This window comes from Mesocricetus auratus, unplaced genomic scaffold (assembly GCF_017639785.1).
Source record: "Mesocricetus auratus isolate SY011 unplaced genomic scaffold, BCM_Maur_2.0 Super-Scaffold_4256, whole genome shotgun sequence".
In the NCBI taxonomy this organism is placed as follows: domain Eukaryota; kingdom Metazoa; phylum Chordata; class Mammalia; order Rodentia; family Cricetidae; genus Mesocricetus; species Mesocricetus auratus.
Window position 1 is genome coordinate 53,639,908 of NW_024429182.1, and position 17,123 is coordinate 53,657,030.

A 17,123-nucleotide genomic window follows, 5' to 3' on the forward strand; every position below is an offset into this window, starting at 1 on the left:
ATATGGATGCTAGGAATTGACTGGGGTCCTCTGGAAGAACAGCCAGTGCTCTTAACTAACCACAACCATTAGGAAAGTAAGGCAGTAGACAGCCACAGCTTTCCTGTGTTAGCTTTTAAGATTTCTGTTTATATATTTATAAATCAGGATCTGTCAAATATAACCCTAGCTGCCTTGACAGACTGGCCTCAAACTCAGAGGTTTGCCTGCCTCTGCCTCCCAAGTGCTGGGATTAAAGAATGTGTGCCGTCACCTCCCAGCTATTCCTATGGTTGTTAGTATTCTTCATGTAAATGATCTGTACATCAGAGTTCTGAATCTCTGGTAACACTGAGAGAATAAAACTTATTTTGTTGTGCCCAGAGAGTTCTTGAAGGAAGACATTTACTTTTTATCTTTAATAAAAAGAGAAAGTGTATGCATGTGTGCGTGCTAATGTGCATATGTCCAAGGAGGCCAGAGATATCAGATACCCTTGAACTGGAGCTACAGACATTTGTGAGCTGCCCCTGATGTATGGTGTTGGAATTTGAACCCAGGTTCTTTGCAAGAGCAGTAACATTCTCTTAATCTCTCCCATCTTATTTTTTTTAAGTTGTGATTAAATATAGCATGAAAATCACCTTTTGTAATCACTAAGCTGTACAGTTCAGTGACATTACATCTATTCAGTGTGCAGCCATTATCACTGTCTACTTGCAGAACTTTCTTAATACCCAAAACAAAAGTCTATTAAGCAGTCATTTCTCATTCTCTTCTCTGGCACTCTCCTGACAACTACTGATCTGATGCTTTCTACATCTGGGTTTACTATGTATATTTCATACAAATGGAATTTTACAATATATAGCCTTTCACCTAATTACTTCTCTCACATATTTTCCAGGTTTATTTGTGTGGTAGTGTGGATTAGTACTTCAAATTTTTGTTTGTTTGTTTGTTTTTAATTTTGAGACAGGGTTTCTCTCTGTAGCCCTGGAACTTGTTCTATAGACCAGGATGGCCTGGAACTCAGATCTGCTTGCCCCTGCTTCCTGAATGCTGGGATTAAAGGTGTACACTGCCATTACCCATTTTTATGTCCCTTTTATTGTATAATTCACCAATTTTTTTCATTTATTCATTCATCTAGTGTTGGATCTGGAATTTCTTTTTCTTTTTCTTTTTAATTTATCTTTTACAGTCCAATGCTGGTTCCCCCTTTCTCCTCTCCTCCTGCTCTCTTCAATCTTGGAATTATTTTAACCTTTTAGTATATAGCCTCTTTTTTTTTGAGATTTATTTATTATGCATACAGTATTCTGCCTGCATGTCTGAGAAGAGAGTGCCAAATCTCATTATAGATGGTTGTGAGCCACCATGTTGTTGCTGGGAATTGAACTCAAGACCCTTGGAAGAGCAGTCGGCGCCATCTCTCCAACTCAGCATCTTTTTTTAATGCTACCTAGTATAGTACAGTTTAGTTTTATAAATTGGGCAACAAGCTCGCTGTTTTGTCTTTTTGGTTAGGTTCTCACTGTGTATCTCTGGCTTGAAACTCTGTAGATCAGGTGACCTCATTTATAGAGATTTGCCTGCCTCTACTGAGCGCTGGGATTAAAGTTGTTCACCAGTACTCTACAACATGCTATGTTTTGTTGTTGTTAATGGTTGAAGGAGACTGACATGGAACTTCATGTCTACATAGTAACTTTATCAGATTGTAAATATGGAATAAATGTAAAGAGGGCTTATATTAGAAAAAATATTGACAAGATTAGAGAAACAAGCTGTTAAACTGAAGGATAGAAATTTAAACTGCTGGTATTCAGTAACTAGAGGATCCTTACCTCATATTATTAATTTTTTTTGTTTTGTTTTGTTTTTCCAGACAGGGTTTCTCTGTATTGTTTTGGAGGCTGTCCTTGAACTCACTCTGTAGGCCAAGCTGGCCTCGAACTCACAGAGATCCGCCTGCCTCTGTCTCCCAAGTGCTGGGATTAAAGGCGTGCGCCATCAACTCCCGGCCTCATATTATTAATTTTTAAACTATTTATTTGGCTTTTCAGAACAGGGTTTTTGTGTAACAGACCAGACTGGCCTTAAACTCACAGAGATATGCTTGCCTCTGCCTCCTGAGTGCCAGAACTGAAGGCATGTGCTACCACCGCCCAGCCTTTAACTGACATTCTTGAGACAGATTAGGTCAGTCTTTAAACTGTCACTGAAGCAGTATATCTTAGTCTTTTGTCTTGAAAGTTACCTGATTCCTGTTTTATCACTTGTGAAATAAATATTGACATTTTACTGTGTATAATTGTAGGATTATGTGAGGTATTGAATAAAAGATTCAGGACTTGACAGTGTAATAAACATGGCCTAGATGGTAATGGGTGTTTCTAACCTTGCCTGTTGTCCTTTTCATTCTCTGATGTGGTTATGATCATCCTCAAGTAATTTCCTTGCATATTACTAATTACCTTAAGTAAGAAAGGTTAGTTCATTTTGACTTGTGTTTTGTATTTGAGTAACTGTGACTTCTTTCATGTAGGGAGTCGTCGGATGGTAGATGTCATGGATGTGAACACACAGAAGGGCATTGAAATGACCATGGCTCAATGGACACGATACTATGAGACCCCAGAGGAGGAGCGAGAGAAACTCTATAATGTCATCAGCCTAGAATTTAGCCACACCAGGCTTGAGAACATGGTGCAGCGACCTTCCACGGTTAGTCATTATTATTTTCCCACATTCTTATTTTCACCAGAAGGTCTTTATATTGGGAGAAGTTTTGTATCTTTGCACATGCCAAGATTAAGCTAAATGTGAAAAAGAGTATTGGATAATGGTAACTTCGATTTTTAAAAGACTTCATTCTCCGAAATCAGTTAATTTTTATTAGAATCATTCTGATTTATATCACCAAGAACTTAATTTGGGAATTTGACCTTTGTGTGATAGAGAAGAATCTTAAAATGTTACTAGGAAATTTGCTTAAGGAATTTCTGTCCTGTAGGTTTATGTTTGCTAAGAAACTTAAAGGAATTTTGGGGTGGGGTGGGGATTGTGCCGTGTGTGATGGCATAGGCCTTCAATCCTAGCACACAAAAGACAGAGGCAGGTGAATCTCTGAGTTTGAGGCCCGTCTTGTCCTCATAGCAAGTTCTAGAATAGCATGTTCTGCATAAGATAGAACCTGTCTCTGATGATGATGATGATGATGATGATGATGATGATGATGATGATAGTAATAATTAAAATAAAAGAATCTAAGGGAAAACTGGTTTACAGCAAGGTAAATTTTGTAATCCCAGCCCATCCACTTCTCCAGGTAAGCATTTTATGTAACAGGTTGTTCAAGTAGGTAACTAGTAGTGATAGATGATTTGGTTTCATTTGTTTTTGATATTCTAGTCTCTTGACTAGAATTTTTATTTTATTTATCTTTTGGTAAAGTGGCTGCTATCTTCTTAATGTTGAGGAAACTATTGGGGAAGTGGAATTGGCTTCAATTTTGGAATGTGTCTATATATAGGCCTTTCACTTAAAAATAGCTGGGCAGAGTGATGTGCATACTTGTAATCCAGTCCCAGCATGTATGAACTAGAGGCAAAAGGATGGGGTTCAAGGTCATCTTCAGTTAAGTGAGATGCCATCTGAAAAACAAAACAAAAAAACCTTGCTGTTCCTGGTGACATGAGGAGGCGAAGGCAGGTAGATCTCTGAGTTCTAGGGCAACCAGGCGTACATAGAGAGACTCTGTTTGAAAACACCAAACAAAAAAACTCACTTAGGTATTCGACCTAGTACAACAGAAATTGGACTGTTTTAGTCTAAGCCAGTATCTCAGTGTTTTATCCTATTTCCGTTAAAAGCCTAATTACACCCTTTGATTTAGAAAATTAATATGTGTTAATTGCTTATAATTGTTGCAGGATATTTGATCCCACTGTGAAACCTGAGATTTCACTACTTAAACATGTTCTTAGTTGTGGTATGGCTCAACCCTAGTACTTACCTTTAATCTAAGAGCTTTCATCTTGACTATTGTAAACAGGATTAAATTAAATTAAGTCAACCATACATAGGTCAAGAGACAGAGCAAGGAACCAGTTGACAGGAAGTTAATATAGGATTATTAAGAAAAAAACATGGGGGGAGTCAGGAAGAAAGAAGACACAGGAAGAAGAAGGGGCTTGTTAAGAGACAGGCTACTGGTTTGTTGGGTGCTTTCTCTGCCTTTCTGAGCTAGCAGGCTCTTCACCCCAGCATCTGGCTCCTGAGTCTTTATTGGTAAAATCAAATGAGATTTTCTTAAAAACAATATCTTTATATGATATATACCTCCTAATAATGAATTTGCAATATTATCACTGTAGTTTATTGGTATGTAACAGGGTGTATGTAGCCCTGTAACAGATCTTATGTAACCCTGGTTGTCCTGGTTGGATTTAAAAGAAGATTGACGAAGAAGACTTCTTTGATGAATAGGCTATTAACAGTAGAATCACCTCCGTCCGTCCGTCCGTCCGTCCGTCCGTCCATCCATCCATCCATCCATCCATCCATCCATCCATCCATCCATCCATCCATCCATCCATCCAGTTTTGAGGTTGGATACCACTGTGTAGCCTGGCTATCCTGGCATCTACTCTATAGACCAAACTGGTCTTGGATTCACAGAGATGTACCTGCCTCTGCCCCAAAGTGCTAAGAGTAATGCTGTGTGCTACTAATCATTTTTGTTTTGTTTTGTTTTTGTTTTTGTTTTACGAGACAGGGTTTCTCTGTATTGTTTTGGAGGCTGTCGATCCAGCCTGGCCTCGAACTCACAGCGATCCGCCTGCCTCTGCCTGGGATTAAAGGCGTGCGCCACCACCGCCCGGCGCTACTAATCATTTTAAATAAAGAATTCGCTAAAAAGGAAACATGAAGCCAAAACATAGTGGTCCATGCCTGTAATCCCAGCATTGCAGAGGTAGAGACAGGAGGGTTGCCTGGGCAACAGAATAAGCTGCTGTCTCATAAACAAAAGAAAACAATGTTGAGGATTATAGTAGCATTGCTTATAAAGGTATTACTTTAGTAGTTCTAGATTATAATTTAAAGATAATTATTGTTACATATATATATATATATATATATATATATATATATATATATATATATAAAGCTTGATTATTAGAATTAGAAACATTTAACCAGCTGGCTAGTGGTGACACATGCTTGTAATCCCAGCACTTGGGAGGCAGAGGCAGACGAATCTCTGAGTTTTGGAGGTCTAAAAAACGAGTTCCAGGACCGTCAGGGTTGATACACAGAGAAACCCTGTGTCTAAAAAAAAAAAAAGAAGAAGAAGAAAGAAACATTTAACCAGGGGCTGGAGAGATGGCTCAGAAGTTAAGAGCACTGGCTACGTTTCCAGAGGTTCTAGGTTCAATTCCAGCAACCACATGGTGACTCACAGCCATCTATGAGATCTGGTGCCCTCTTCTGGTATGCAGGTGTACTTATTTATTTGTTTGTTTAGTCTTTTGCCCCCCTTCCCCCTAAGGATTTCTTTGTGTAGCCCTGGCTGTCCTAGAACTTGATCTGTAGACCAGACTGGCCTCAAACTCACAGACACCTGCCTGCCTCTGCCTCCTAAGCACTGGGATTAAAGGTGTGCACTAACATACCCAGTTATTTCAAAGATTTTAATTATTTTGAGCTCAATTTTGGTAAATCAGGAGCTTATGATGCAGTAGTTTCTATATCCATACTGAATTTCTTTCCTTTCTTTTAGATACTCTGTTTTTTTATTATTGTTAGTTGTTTTGTTGTTATTATTGGTTCTTTGAGACTAGGTTTTTCTTTTCTTTTTCTTTCTTTTTTTTGGGGGGGGGTTTCGAGACAGGGTTTCTCGGCATTGTTTTGGAGGCTGTCCTGGAACTTGCTCTGTAGACCAGGCTGGCCTCGAACTCATAGAGATCCACCTGCCTCTGCTTCCCGAGTGCTGGGATTAAAGGAAGGGGTGCACCACCAATGCCTGGCCTGAGACTAGGTTTTTCTATGTAGCCCTGGCTGTCCTGGAACTTGCTCTTTGAACCAGGCTGGCCTTGAACTCAGAGATCCACGTGCCACTGCTTCCCACCATTGCCTAGTAATACTTTTTTTTTTTAGTTTTTTTTTTTTTTTCTTTTCCGAAACAGGATTTCTCTGTGGCTTTGGAGGCTGTCCTGGAACTAGCTCTTGTAGATCCAGCTGGTCTCAAACTCACAGAGATCCGCCTGTCTCTGCCTCCTGAGTGCTGGGATTGTGTGCACCACCACTGCCCAACTACTACTCTTTTTTTTTTTTTTAAAGAACTTATTTTTAAGGCCAGTTGGATCTACAGAGGGAGATATAGGACAGTCAAGGCTACACAGAGAAACCCTGTCTCAAAAAAACAAACAAAAAATCTTCTTGTATGTGTGTGTGCATAAGTGTGTACATCATGGTACATATATAGGGGGTTTAGTTGTCTCTTTCCACTATGTGAGACCCAGAGTTTAACTGATGTTGTTGGGCTTGGTGGCATGTGCCTTTATTTCTATACCATCTTGCCAACCCAAATCTCTTTATATTTTAGCTGCTCTAACAGTGAGTTTCCAGTTACCATCAAAAACTACCCTTTAAAAATTTTATACATTCACACAGTTTCAACCTACCATACCAGTATTGACAGAAGAAAGTTCCTAGTTGTAAACTATTGTTTTTAATCCATTTTGACCAATATTTTCTTTACAGTCATGTTAATGTAACCATTAGTCGTTGTTCTCATTTTTATCTATTTACAGAATGCTTGTCTTTTGCCTCTAAGGCTCATAGATTTTTAAATTTTCTTTTGTGCTGTGTGTGTGTGTGTGTGTGTGTGTGTGTATATATATATATATTTTTTTTTTTTCTGGGTTTTTCGAGACAGGGTTTCTCTGTGGCTTTGGAGGCTGTCCTGGAACTCACTTTGTAGACCAGGCTGGCCTCGAACTCACAGAGATCCACCTGCCTCTGCCTCCCAAGTGCTGGGATTAAAGGCGTGCGCCACCAACGCCCGACTGTGCTGTGTATATTTAAAGAAGTTGTTTTTTCTTGACTTTGAAATTCTCTGTAACCCCACCTCTTAAATGTCTCTTCCTTTTTTGAAGGTGGATTTCATTGACTGGGTAGATAACATGTGGCCAAGGCACTTGAAAGAAAGTCAGACTGAATCAACAAATGCCATTTTAGAGATGCAGTACCCTAAAGTGCAAAAGTAAGTTATTCACTCCTGTGTACCTTCCCAAGTGTTCTGTGGGGGTCTAAAAGGGATAACAAGGAATAGTCCATCCCTTTCAAGCTTTGCTCCGTGCTAAATCATGAAATCAATAGATTACAAAAGTTGTGAGAAATTACTTAGTACATGGTCTTATGAGTAAGGGAAAAAGCTGTATGTCCTGAAAATGTGCCATAGAATTGCATTTCTTTTTTTTTTAACAGGATATAGTGGCTCATACCTTAAGGCAGAGGCAGCTAGATCTCCTGAGTTTCAAGGCCAGCCTGGTCTAAGCATTGAGTTCCAAGACAGCCAAGAAGCATAGTGAGACTTTAAAACAACAACAAAAAGAAAACCTACTGGGAGTTTATTAGTTGCAAAGTAGGGAGAGTTCACTAGGGAGGAGAATGTCATTTTGGTCAGTAGTTTCTCTTTATCAGTGTACTAATGGTGCTGCTTCTCTTTGGATCAGGTACTGTCTAATGAGTGTTCGAGGCTGCTATACTGACTTCCATGTGGATTTTGGTGGTACTTCTGTTTGGTATCATATCCACCAAGGTGGAAAGGTACGGTCATGTTTGGGATTGGAATTAGAAGCAGATTATGTAATTTGCATGCTTGATATAATCTAGAAACCATTCTATTAGGAAACATCCCCCATTCATATCTAAAGAGATTTGTAGATTCAGTTGCCTTTGTTGGATAGGCCATTGGAGTTTTGGTATTTATGTAGGCCAGTGTCATTCCACCAATGTTTGCCCAGTACTTGGGAAATCTCAGTAGTACTATTTCTAGACTGCAAAGCAAAATTGAAAAGGTGATTCTTGAAGGAAAATATCCTTTTTGTATCTAGAAGAAAAGTATTGTAGAGGAAGTGAACATAAATTTCAGATATATTGACACAAAAATCCAGCAAATTAGGATTCAGCCGACTCTCCCTGCCTAGAGATATTGGTCTGAAATGTGACCAAAGAAAACAATTTCTTTTTTGAGGATTTGAAAAAGTACCTTTAGCCGGGCGGTGGTGGCCGCACGCCTTTAATCCCAGCACTCCAGAGGCAGAGGCAGGTGGATCGCTGTGAGTTCGAAGCCAGGCTGGACCGACAGCACCCAAAACAATACAGAGAAACCCTGTCTCGTAAAACCAAAAAAAAAAAGAAAGAAAGAAAAAGAAAAGAAAAGGTACCTTTAGTCATAAAGAGTTATATCCTATCTTCTCACAAGTTTTTCTAAACATTTTTTCAGAATTGAAATCTAGAGTTACTAGCAGAGGTTTGTAGTGTTAACTGTTAAGTTTTGTCCTATTGATTTTAGTTACTACTTTGAGACAGAGCAGCCCCAGGCCAGTCTCTTAGAATTATTAATTACACCTAAATAATGGGGCTGCTTAAGCCTCTAGCCAGAGATTTTAAGAAACTGCCCAGGTAGTAAGCCCAAGGCCCTTTTTCTCTTGGCATTCTAGATGGGTTCTGGGTTCTTCTACAGCCATAATCCCAGGAAGTACAGATGTTGTGAGACCAGATCTGTTTGTTTAGGTCCTGAGCTACACGTAGTCAAGTCTTTTAGGCTAGGGTAATTGCTCGCCTGTCTTATACCTTCCAGTCCTCTTTATACTTGTTTATCAGTTGAGGGAGACGACTGGATCATGTCAATGGCTGTTAACAGACTGAAGTTTTTTAACTCACAGGTCTTCTGGCTCATCCCCCCTACAGCCCACAACCTGGAGCTGTACGAGAATTGGCTGCTGTCAGGGAAACAGGGAGACATCTTTCTGGGTGACCGGGTGTCAGATTGTCAACGAATTGAGCTCAAGCAGGGCTATACCTTCGTCATTCCCTCAGGTAAGCAAAGTGGGAAAGTATGTAGCTTTCTGGCACTTAGTCTCTTTGCTTTCTTAAAGAAAATTGAGAATGCACGAGGTTCTCTATTCAATCCCCAGAAACACATACATGTGTATACATGCACAATCAGCAACAAACAATGATGTGTTTTTCTTTCTTTATGGAGTGCAATGCAGAGAATGTATATTTTAAAGCAAAATAAAATGAAATAAAAGCAGTGCTTTTATTCTGGCACAGTATATTAGAATTGCCAGTGGTGGCTTCTCAAAGGATAAACCTGTTTGGACTACATGTTAAGCCCAGTAATTCAAAAACTTTACATGTGATGTATCCTCTCTAGTGAAGAACCACCTTTCCCTACCTGAATGGGGATTGCTGAATTAGTGATATTTTAATTGTATCACTAATTCTAAAATAAATGCATATAAAGAGTATAAATTTTCGGGTCCCTGGTCTGTTTGAGACTTCTGGATATGCAGTTACTTGTCCAATACTACTTTGACCAAATACTTAAATCTGGTTTTTTTTTGTTGTTGTTGTTGAAAAGACTACATGAGAGTATTAATGAACTATCTTGCACAGAACGGTATACACAGTTGGTTCTTTAATAAATGGTAGCAGTATTTATCAAAAGTTTCTTGCCCTGGGAAAGTAACTTGATGGTAGAGTTACATATGCATAATAGCGTGTGGTATATCTTTAGCCAAAAAAAAAAAAAACACCCTACACATCTTATGCTGACTGTGGAATCACACAATTATAGTCCTGACTATTTGCATGTGTTTGAGACTAGCATGAACAGCATTTAAGACCCTGTCTTTAAAATAAGTAAATAAAACCTGTTCCTTAGTTATATATTCACATTTAATGTTCACTATTATATGAAATACAATATATCCTAGTTTTAAAGAGAAAATTGAGGCTTTGAGAGGTAAGTAACTTGAGCCTGGGCTATTTATTCATCAAGGTCTTGTTTTCCAAAAAAAGAGAATATAATCTAGAAGATTTGCAGTATTCTGAGGAAAACCATATTGCAGCATGTGCATTCAGTCCTGCCTCCATTTCCTGTCTTCCAGGTTGGATTCATGCTGTGTATACTCCTACAGACACATTAGTGTTTGGAGGCAATTTTTTGCATAGTTTCAACATCCCCATGCAATTAAAGATATATAGCATTGAAGATCGGACACGGGTGAGTAATTTTATATAATAATTTTCTATGAAGATGTTTCCCTGTGTAAGACAGATGTTAGATGTGTATAGTAACACATGTCTCTAATCTTTGTAGTACTCAGGGACAGAAAGATTGTGAATTAGAGGCCATTTTGGACTATGTAGCAAGACTGTGTATCAAAAGAAAAAGACAAGTTTAAAAGGGATTCATGGGGTGAGATAGCTTAGCAGGTAAAGATATCTTGATGCTAAGCTTGATAACAAAAGCTCAAGCCCCAGAACACAGATTGTATAAAGATAGAACCAATACCTGCACATTGCCTTCTAACTTTCATATGCATATACCGCTATCATCCTTCCCCCCCAATACAGTAAATACACCAGGAAGGGATTCATGGATAATTTGTCAATTTTACAGATTTTTCTTTGCGTTAAAAAGCAATTTCCACCTGTTTTGAGGGCATGGCAAAAAAAATTTACTGGACCCTTGTTTTGAGGGACTTTTAACTCCATCAAGTTCTTCATATAGGTATTTGTATAATCTGATTACCAGCTCCCCCCCCCTTTTTTTTTTTTGGAGACGGGGTTTCTCTATTGTTTTGAAGGCTGTCCTGGAACTCTCTCTCTGTAGACCAGGCTGGTCTCGAACTCACAGAGATCCGCCTGCCTCTGCCTCCCAAGTGCTGGGATTAAAGGCTTGTGCCACCAACGCCCGACTTAAAATGTAAATTTTATTTATTTTGTCATGTATGTTAGGTTCCTATACCAAGGCATATGTGTGGAGGTCAGAAGACAACTTGCAGAAGTCAGTTCTTTTGTCACCCTGTCCCAGGAATCTAATTGAGGTCATCTGGCTTGGCAGCAAGCAACTTTATCCACTAGTAAAGGCCATCCTGTTGAGCCCTTTCCTCTCCATCCTAAGTGCCAGGGTAATTAGTTCTCATCAAATATATTGAGCATTTTAGAATTTCTACTTGTCCTGAACTCAAGAACTTTCCCAAAAAGCATTAATATACTTCAAAGACCAACAGAGAAGCACAGTGTGTTGTGTTTAGTTTTAAGGAGACCCAATGCCTATTAGTTTTTTTGTTTGTTTGTTTTTTGTGGTTTTACGAGACAGGGTTTCTCTGTATTGTTTTGGAGGCTGTCAGTCCAGCCTGGCCTCGAACTCACAGAGATCTGCCTGCCTCTGCCTCTAGAGTGCTGGGATTAAAGGCGTGTGCCACCACCGCACCTATTAGTTCTTAGCGCCTCACTCTGTTTTTGCAAGAAATAAACTGACTTTTAAGTGGGAGAGAAGAAACTTAGTTAAAGCCATAATCACATAAGAGATCCAGATTTGGGTCGGGGTATATGCTTCATTGGTTCTATGCCTCTTGTCTAATGATCAGAAAGCGACCTGATGAAAGGTTTGAAAAGGGATTCCTTTTTCATTTTCAGCTCATGAAGACACCTTGACATGGGGGGCCTGAGTTTTTTTTATCTTGAGTTGCAGTTTATAAAGAGTGTGGGTGATATATATTTTCTTTCTTATTATCTTCCCTTGAAAATTGTCATTTTCTCGTTTTCTCATAATTCTTTTCCTGTATAGGTTCCAAATAAATTCCGTTACCCATTTTACTATGAAATGTGTTGGTACGTGTTGGAGCGATATGTATACTGCATAACCAACCGATCTCACTTAACTAAGGAATTTCAGAAAGAATCCCTCAGCATGGGTAAGTGAACTTTTAAGACACACTTGAGCTGTCACTTAGTAGTTACAGTTGAGGAGTTGTTTACTTTTGTACTTGTCTGTTTGAAAATTCCAAGTTGATTTACTGTAATTGAACACTAAATACCCAATTAGATATGAATTACCAAGCTGAATGAAATACTTTATGTCTGCAATTTGACTGGGTTGCTATATTCATTTCCTCAAGATAAGTGATAGCATTGTTCTGTTTTTGTTTTTTATTAACAAATATTAGTTATACATATGGGTTTCATGCATGTATTGTCCCCCATTACCCTCATTGTCACCTACAGATTTACATTCCTCTTCCTAGCTAGTCCCCTTCTACTTTTTGTTTTTTTTGTTTGTTTTTTGTTTTGTTTTGTTTTGTTTTTTGAGACAGGTTTTCTTTGTGTACCAGCTCTAGCTGTCCTGGAACTAGCTTGTAGACCAGGCTGGACTCAAACTCACAGAGATCTGCCTGCTGAGTGTTGATTAAAAGCATGTACCACCAACGCCCAGCCTTGTTTTGTATTTTTTTAAGATTTATTTGTTTATTATGTATACAGTGCTCTGCCTGCATATGTCCCTGCAGGCTAGAAGAGAGCACCAGATCTCACTACAAATGACAATGAGCCACCCTGTGGTTGCTGGGAATTGCACCCAGGTCCTCTGGAAGAGCAGTCAGTGCTCTTAACCTCTGATCCATCTCTCTCGCCACTCTTTTTTAAAGAGAATTTAAGTAATTTTATTTTATGTACATTGGTATTTTGCCCACGTGTATGTCTATGTAAGAGTATCAGAGACCTTGGAACTAGAGTTTCAGATATCTTGTGATCTGCTGTGTGGGTATTGAACCTGGGTTCTCTGGAAAAGCAGCCAGTTCTTTTAACAGCTGAGCCATCATCTCTCTAGGAGAGCCTCTCTGGGGGGGAGGGGTTATCAACTAATATAATTAGACTTATTATAGAAGCATGTGTGAAGGATTATTTACAGATACATGGGCAACCAGTGGCTACACCAATAAGGAAAATTTCTCTCCTTCCCCCCACAACCATTAACTGCCAAAAGATCTTCAGGGAGGATAGGGGTCCCTAGCAATACTTGACTCCCACCCTGTGGGAAGGTGAGGTCTTGTGATCTCCTCCTATCCGTGATGGAAGTTGATGGCCCAGTCTTGTATAGTTATTGTGTATTATAAATAATCATAACCACTGGCATTTCAAGATTCTATGTCTTTCCCTTCCTCCAGCCATTATATGTGTGTAACATAACTATATATCTGTGTGGTAGGTTTAATTAGCCTGATTCTACAAATAAGAATTTGGGGGGGGGGTGTTTTTTGTTGGTCTGTTTGTTTTGGAGGTTTTGTTTTGTTCATTTCAAGACACGGGTTTCTCTGCGTAGTCCTGGCTATCATGGAACTCTGTAGATCAGGTTGACCTCAAACTTAGAGATGGACCTGCTTGGGACTAAAGGTGTATGCCATCACCACCCAGCACAAATGAGAATTTTAACTCAATATTTTTATACTTTTTATAAGTCATACCTTGGACTAGACTGATCAGACTCTACTATCTTTGTTTTTAACCTGTGTGCTTTAATGTTTACCCAATATCAAGAGAAATGCTTAATTGGATAAATGGTAGTTTTTTGTTTTGTTATTTTATTAGATTGGTTTTATGTGTGATTGTATGTATGTATTTGTAACACATATGTTATAGGTGCTTGCAGAGATCAGAAGAGTGTGTCAGATCCCATAGAACTAGAGTTCTAGACAGTTATGTGGGTACTGAGAATTGAAACTGGAATCATTTGCAATAGGAACAAGTGTTCTTAATCACTGAGCCATTGTTCTAGCCCCAACATTGTAGTTTCGTTTTGTTTTGTATTATTGAGGCAGGGTCTCAACTCTAGGTGGCCTGGGATTCACTGTGTAGACCAGAGTAGCCCAGAATTCACAGAGATCCTCCTGCCTCTGCTTCCTAGTACGCTGGGAGTTAAGGGCATGTATTATACTTCCAGCTACTCCAGGAATTTTTCTATTTGCAATTATGGTTTTAGCATTGACCTTGTCTTTTATAACTTTGGGTATGCTGTGTTATTTCTCTCATTAATCAACTGGCCAACTGGCATTTATTTCCTTTGCATTGGTAGATATGGAATTAAATGAGTTGGACTCTGGAAATGGTGACGAGGAAGGGGTGGACAGAGAAGCCCGACGCTTGAACAGTAAGCGATCTGTGCTTACCAGTCCTGTTGCTAATGGAGTCAACCTGGATTATGATGGACTAGGCAAAAGCTGCCGAAGTCTTCCAAATCTGAAGAAAACTGTGTCTGGAGACTCTTCCTCAGACTCTAGCCGGGGATCCCACAATGGCCAAGTTTGGGATCCCCAATGTAGCCCTAGAAAGGATAGGCAAGTACATCTGACCCACTTTGAGCTTGAAGGTCTTCGATGTCTTGTAGATAAGTTAGAGTCACTGCCACTGCACAAGAAGTGTGTCCCCACAGGGATAGAAGACGAAGATGCTCTGATTGCTGACGTAAAGGTAAGCAGCCGTTGACCTGTCTAGGAGAGTTGTTCCTGGATTTGGAGGGAGAAGTTATTGGGATTAAGGATGCCTCAAGTACAGGATAGTTGATAAGTGCTTGTGTCAGTGCTGTTTTAATTTCTAGACTGACATTACCTCACCATTTGGAAAGTGGAAATGTTTGTGTCTTCGGTGTTGACTTAAATGTAGTGTTAAAAACTTGAAGCATACCACGAAAATAAAGAAAGTGTGGAGGGCCAGATGAGATGTTTCCGTGAGTAGACCTGATGACCTAAGTATAATTCCTGGAACCTGCATGGTGAAAGGGGAGGATCAGCTCCCACAATAAATCAACAAAAATGTAGTGAACATAAGGTCATTTGGGACCTGGTGGTATGTATGGCAGGTAAATTCTCTTGAGGACCTTGGTTCAATTCCTAGAGCCCATGTGTACTCCTACATTCCTATGGTGAAATGGGAGGCAGACATAGGAGAACTGGCCAGAAGCTGATTTCCCTCCTTCTCTACCATACCCTCTATATTTTCCTTCCTACCCCAGATAGTCCCCCTTTCTGCTTTCATGTCACAAATATTTTATTACCCTGTGTTTTTTCCTCTTCCCTTTTCCTCTCCTCTCATGGTTTCCTTTCTATCTCATCTTCCCACACACAAATACAGATTCCACATAATTTTCTACAGTTCCATCCATTTTCCTGAAATGCCATTTTATTTTTCATTACAGTTGGATAAAACTTCAATGTGTAATTGTGCCACATTTTCATTATCCATTTATCTCTTGAAAGACATCTAAACTGGTTCTATTTCTTAGCTATCGTGAATAGTCCCACAGTAAAAATGTGTATTCAAGTATCTGTGATATGATAGCTGGGCCGTGGTGGCGCACGCCTTTAATCCCAGCACTTGGCAGGCAGAGGCCAGCCTGGTCTACGAGAGCTAGTTCCAGGACAGCCTCCAAAGCCACAGAGAAACCCTGTCTCAAAAGAAAAAAAAAAAACCAAAAAACAAAAAGTATCTGTGATATGATGACTGGGGGTCTTTCAGGTATATACCCGTAATATAATATAGTACCTCTATTTTTAGTTTTTTGAGAAACTCCCTTGTTGACTTCCCCAGTCAACAGTTTACAGTCCCACCAGCAACATACAAGAATTCCATTTTCCACAGGTCCTCCATATTGTCACTGTTTTGTTTTGTCTTTTGTTTGGATAATTATTATTGTAGGAAGAGGGCACATGTGTGGCTGTGAAATGGGGTTTGAATTCATGATAAGCACTTTTCTGCAATTAGCTCCAGTAATTGGGTGTTTGTTTGTTTTTTGATAGCTTTTTTATTGGGGGGGGTGAAATCTCACAGCGCTTTAATTTACTTTATATTGATGACTGAGAATTTGGACACCTCAAATATTCATTGAACATTTGTTTTTGTTTTTTCGAGACAGGGTTTCTCTGTATTGTCTTGGAGGCTGTCCTGGAACTCGTTTTGTAGACCAGGCTGACCTCGAACTCACAGAGATCTGCCTGCCTCTGCCTCCTGAGTGCTGTTTGTTCTTTTATTTTATTGTTTTGGAGCCTGTCCTGGAACTCGCTCTGTAGACCAGGCTGGCCTCGAACTCACAGAGATTTGCCTGCCTCTACCCAGCCTCCCTCCCTCCCTCCCTCCCTCCCTCCCTCCCTCCCTCCCTCCCTCCCTCCCTCCCTCCCTCCCTCCCTCCCTCCCTTCCTCCCTCCCTCCCTCTTTATTCATCTCCTTCTATCTCTCTTTGAAGCAGGTTCTGTCTACATAGCACTGACTGTCCTGGAACTCACAGGGATCTGCCTGCCTCTGCGTCCCAAGTACTGGGATTAGAGGCGTGTACCACTAAGACTGTCTAGTTCTCCAATTCTTTTTTGTTCTTTCTTCTTTTTAAAAATTTTTTATGTGCGCTGGTGTTTTGCCTACAATATGTGTAATGGTACTCCCTGGAAGTTGAGTTACAGACAGTTGTGAGCTGCCATGTGGGTGCTGGGAATTGGACCAGGGTCCTCTGGAAGAGCAGTCAGTGCTCTTAGATGCTGAGTCATTCCCAATTCTTGTTCCAGATTTTCTTTGGCTGCTGTGTCATCTAACTAGGTTGTTCTCCAACTTCTGCTACTTCAGGAAAGAATTGCAAAGACTTTGGATGACTCTCATGTTTTCTTTTCAGGGTTGACATTTTAATTACATCTTATATATTTAATGTATTAGTAAAAAGGGAGAAAATTACAGAGGTTAAAATGGGGTGTAAAGGGTCTTTCTGTGTATATAGTCTGGGTCTGTCTTGATCTCTCAGTCCTCTTACATAAGCCTCCCAGGTGTTGGAATTACAAGAGTAGTGACAGTTTGATTTTTAAAGATTTGCTAGCCGATGGTGGTGTCTCAAGCCTATGGTCCCAGTGCTGGGGAGGCAGAAGCAGAGGGATCTCTGTGAGTTCAAGGACAAGCCAGCGCTGTCTTGAAAAACCAAGGCGGGGATGGGGGGGTGGATTTGATCATAAGCTAGATATGGCAGTGTATACCTGTAATCCAAGCATTCAGGAAGTTAAGGTAGGGGGAGTGCTGCAAGTTTAGTG

The 17,123-nt window shown here is 39.8% G+C and overlaps 1 protein-coding gene across 2 annotated transcripts in view; it reads left to right on the forward strand.

The window, feature by feature from the left end:
- Kdm2a (lysine demethylase 2A) overlaps window positions 1-17,123 on the forward strand; it is a 74,365-nt gene that overhangs the window by 33,289 nt on the left and 23,953 nt on the right. For both annotated transcript variants that reach the window (XM_040750141.1, XM_040750137.1), the window contains exons 6-12: window positions 2,531-2,709; window positions 7,146-7,252; window positions 7,725-7,818; window positions 8,940-9,093; window positions 10,170-10,285; window positions 11,858-11,984; window positions 14,138-14,532. In XM_040750141.1, coding sequence (XP_040606075.1) covers window positions 2,531-2,709; window positions 7,146-7,252; window positions 7,725-7,818; window positions 8,940-9,093; window positions 10,170-10,285; window positions 11,858-11,984; window positions 14,138-14,532 — 1,172 coding nt within the window. The remainder of the gene's footprint in view (window positions 1-2,530; window positions 2,710-7,145; window positions 7,253-7,724; window positions 7,819-8,939; window positions 9,094-10,169; window positions 10,286-11,857; window positions 11,985-14,137; window positions 14,533-17,123) is intronic.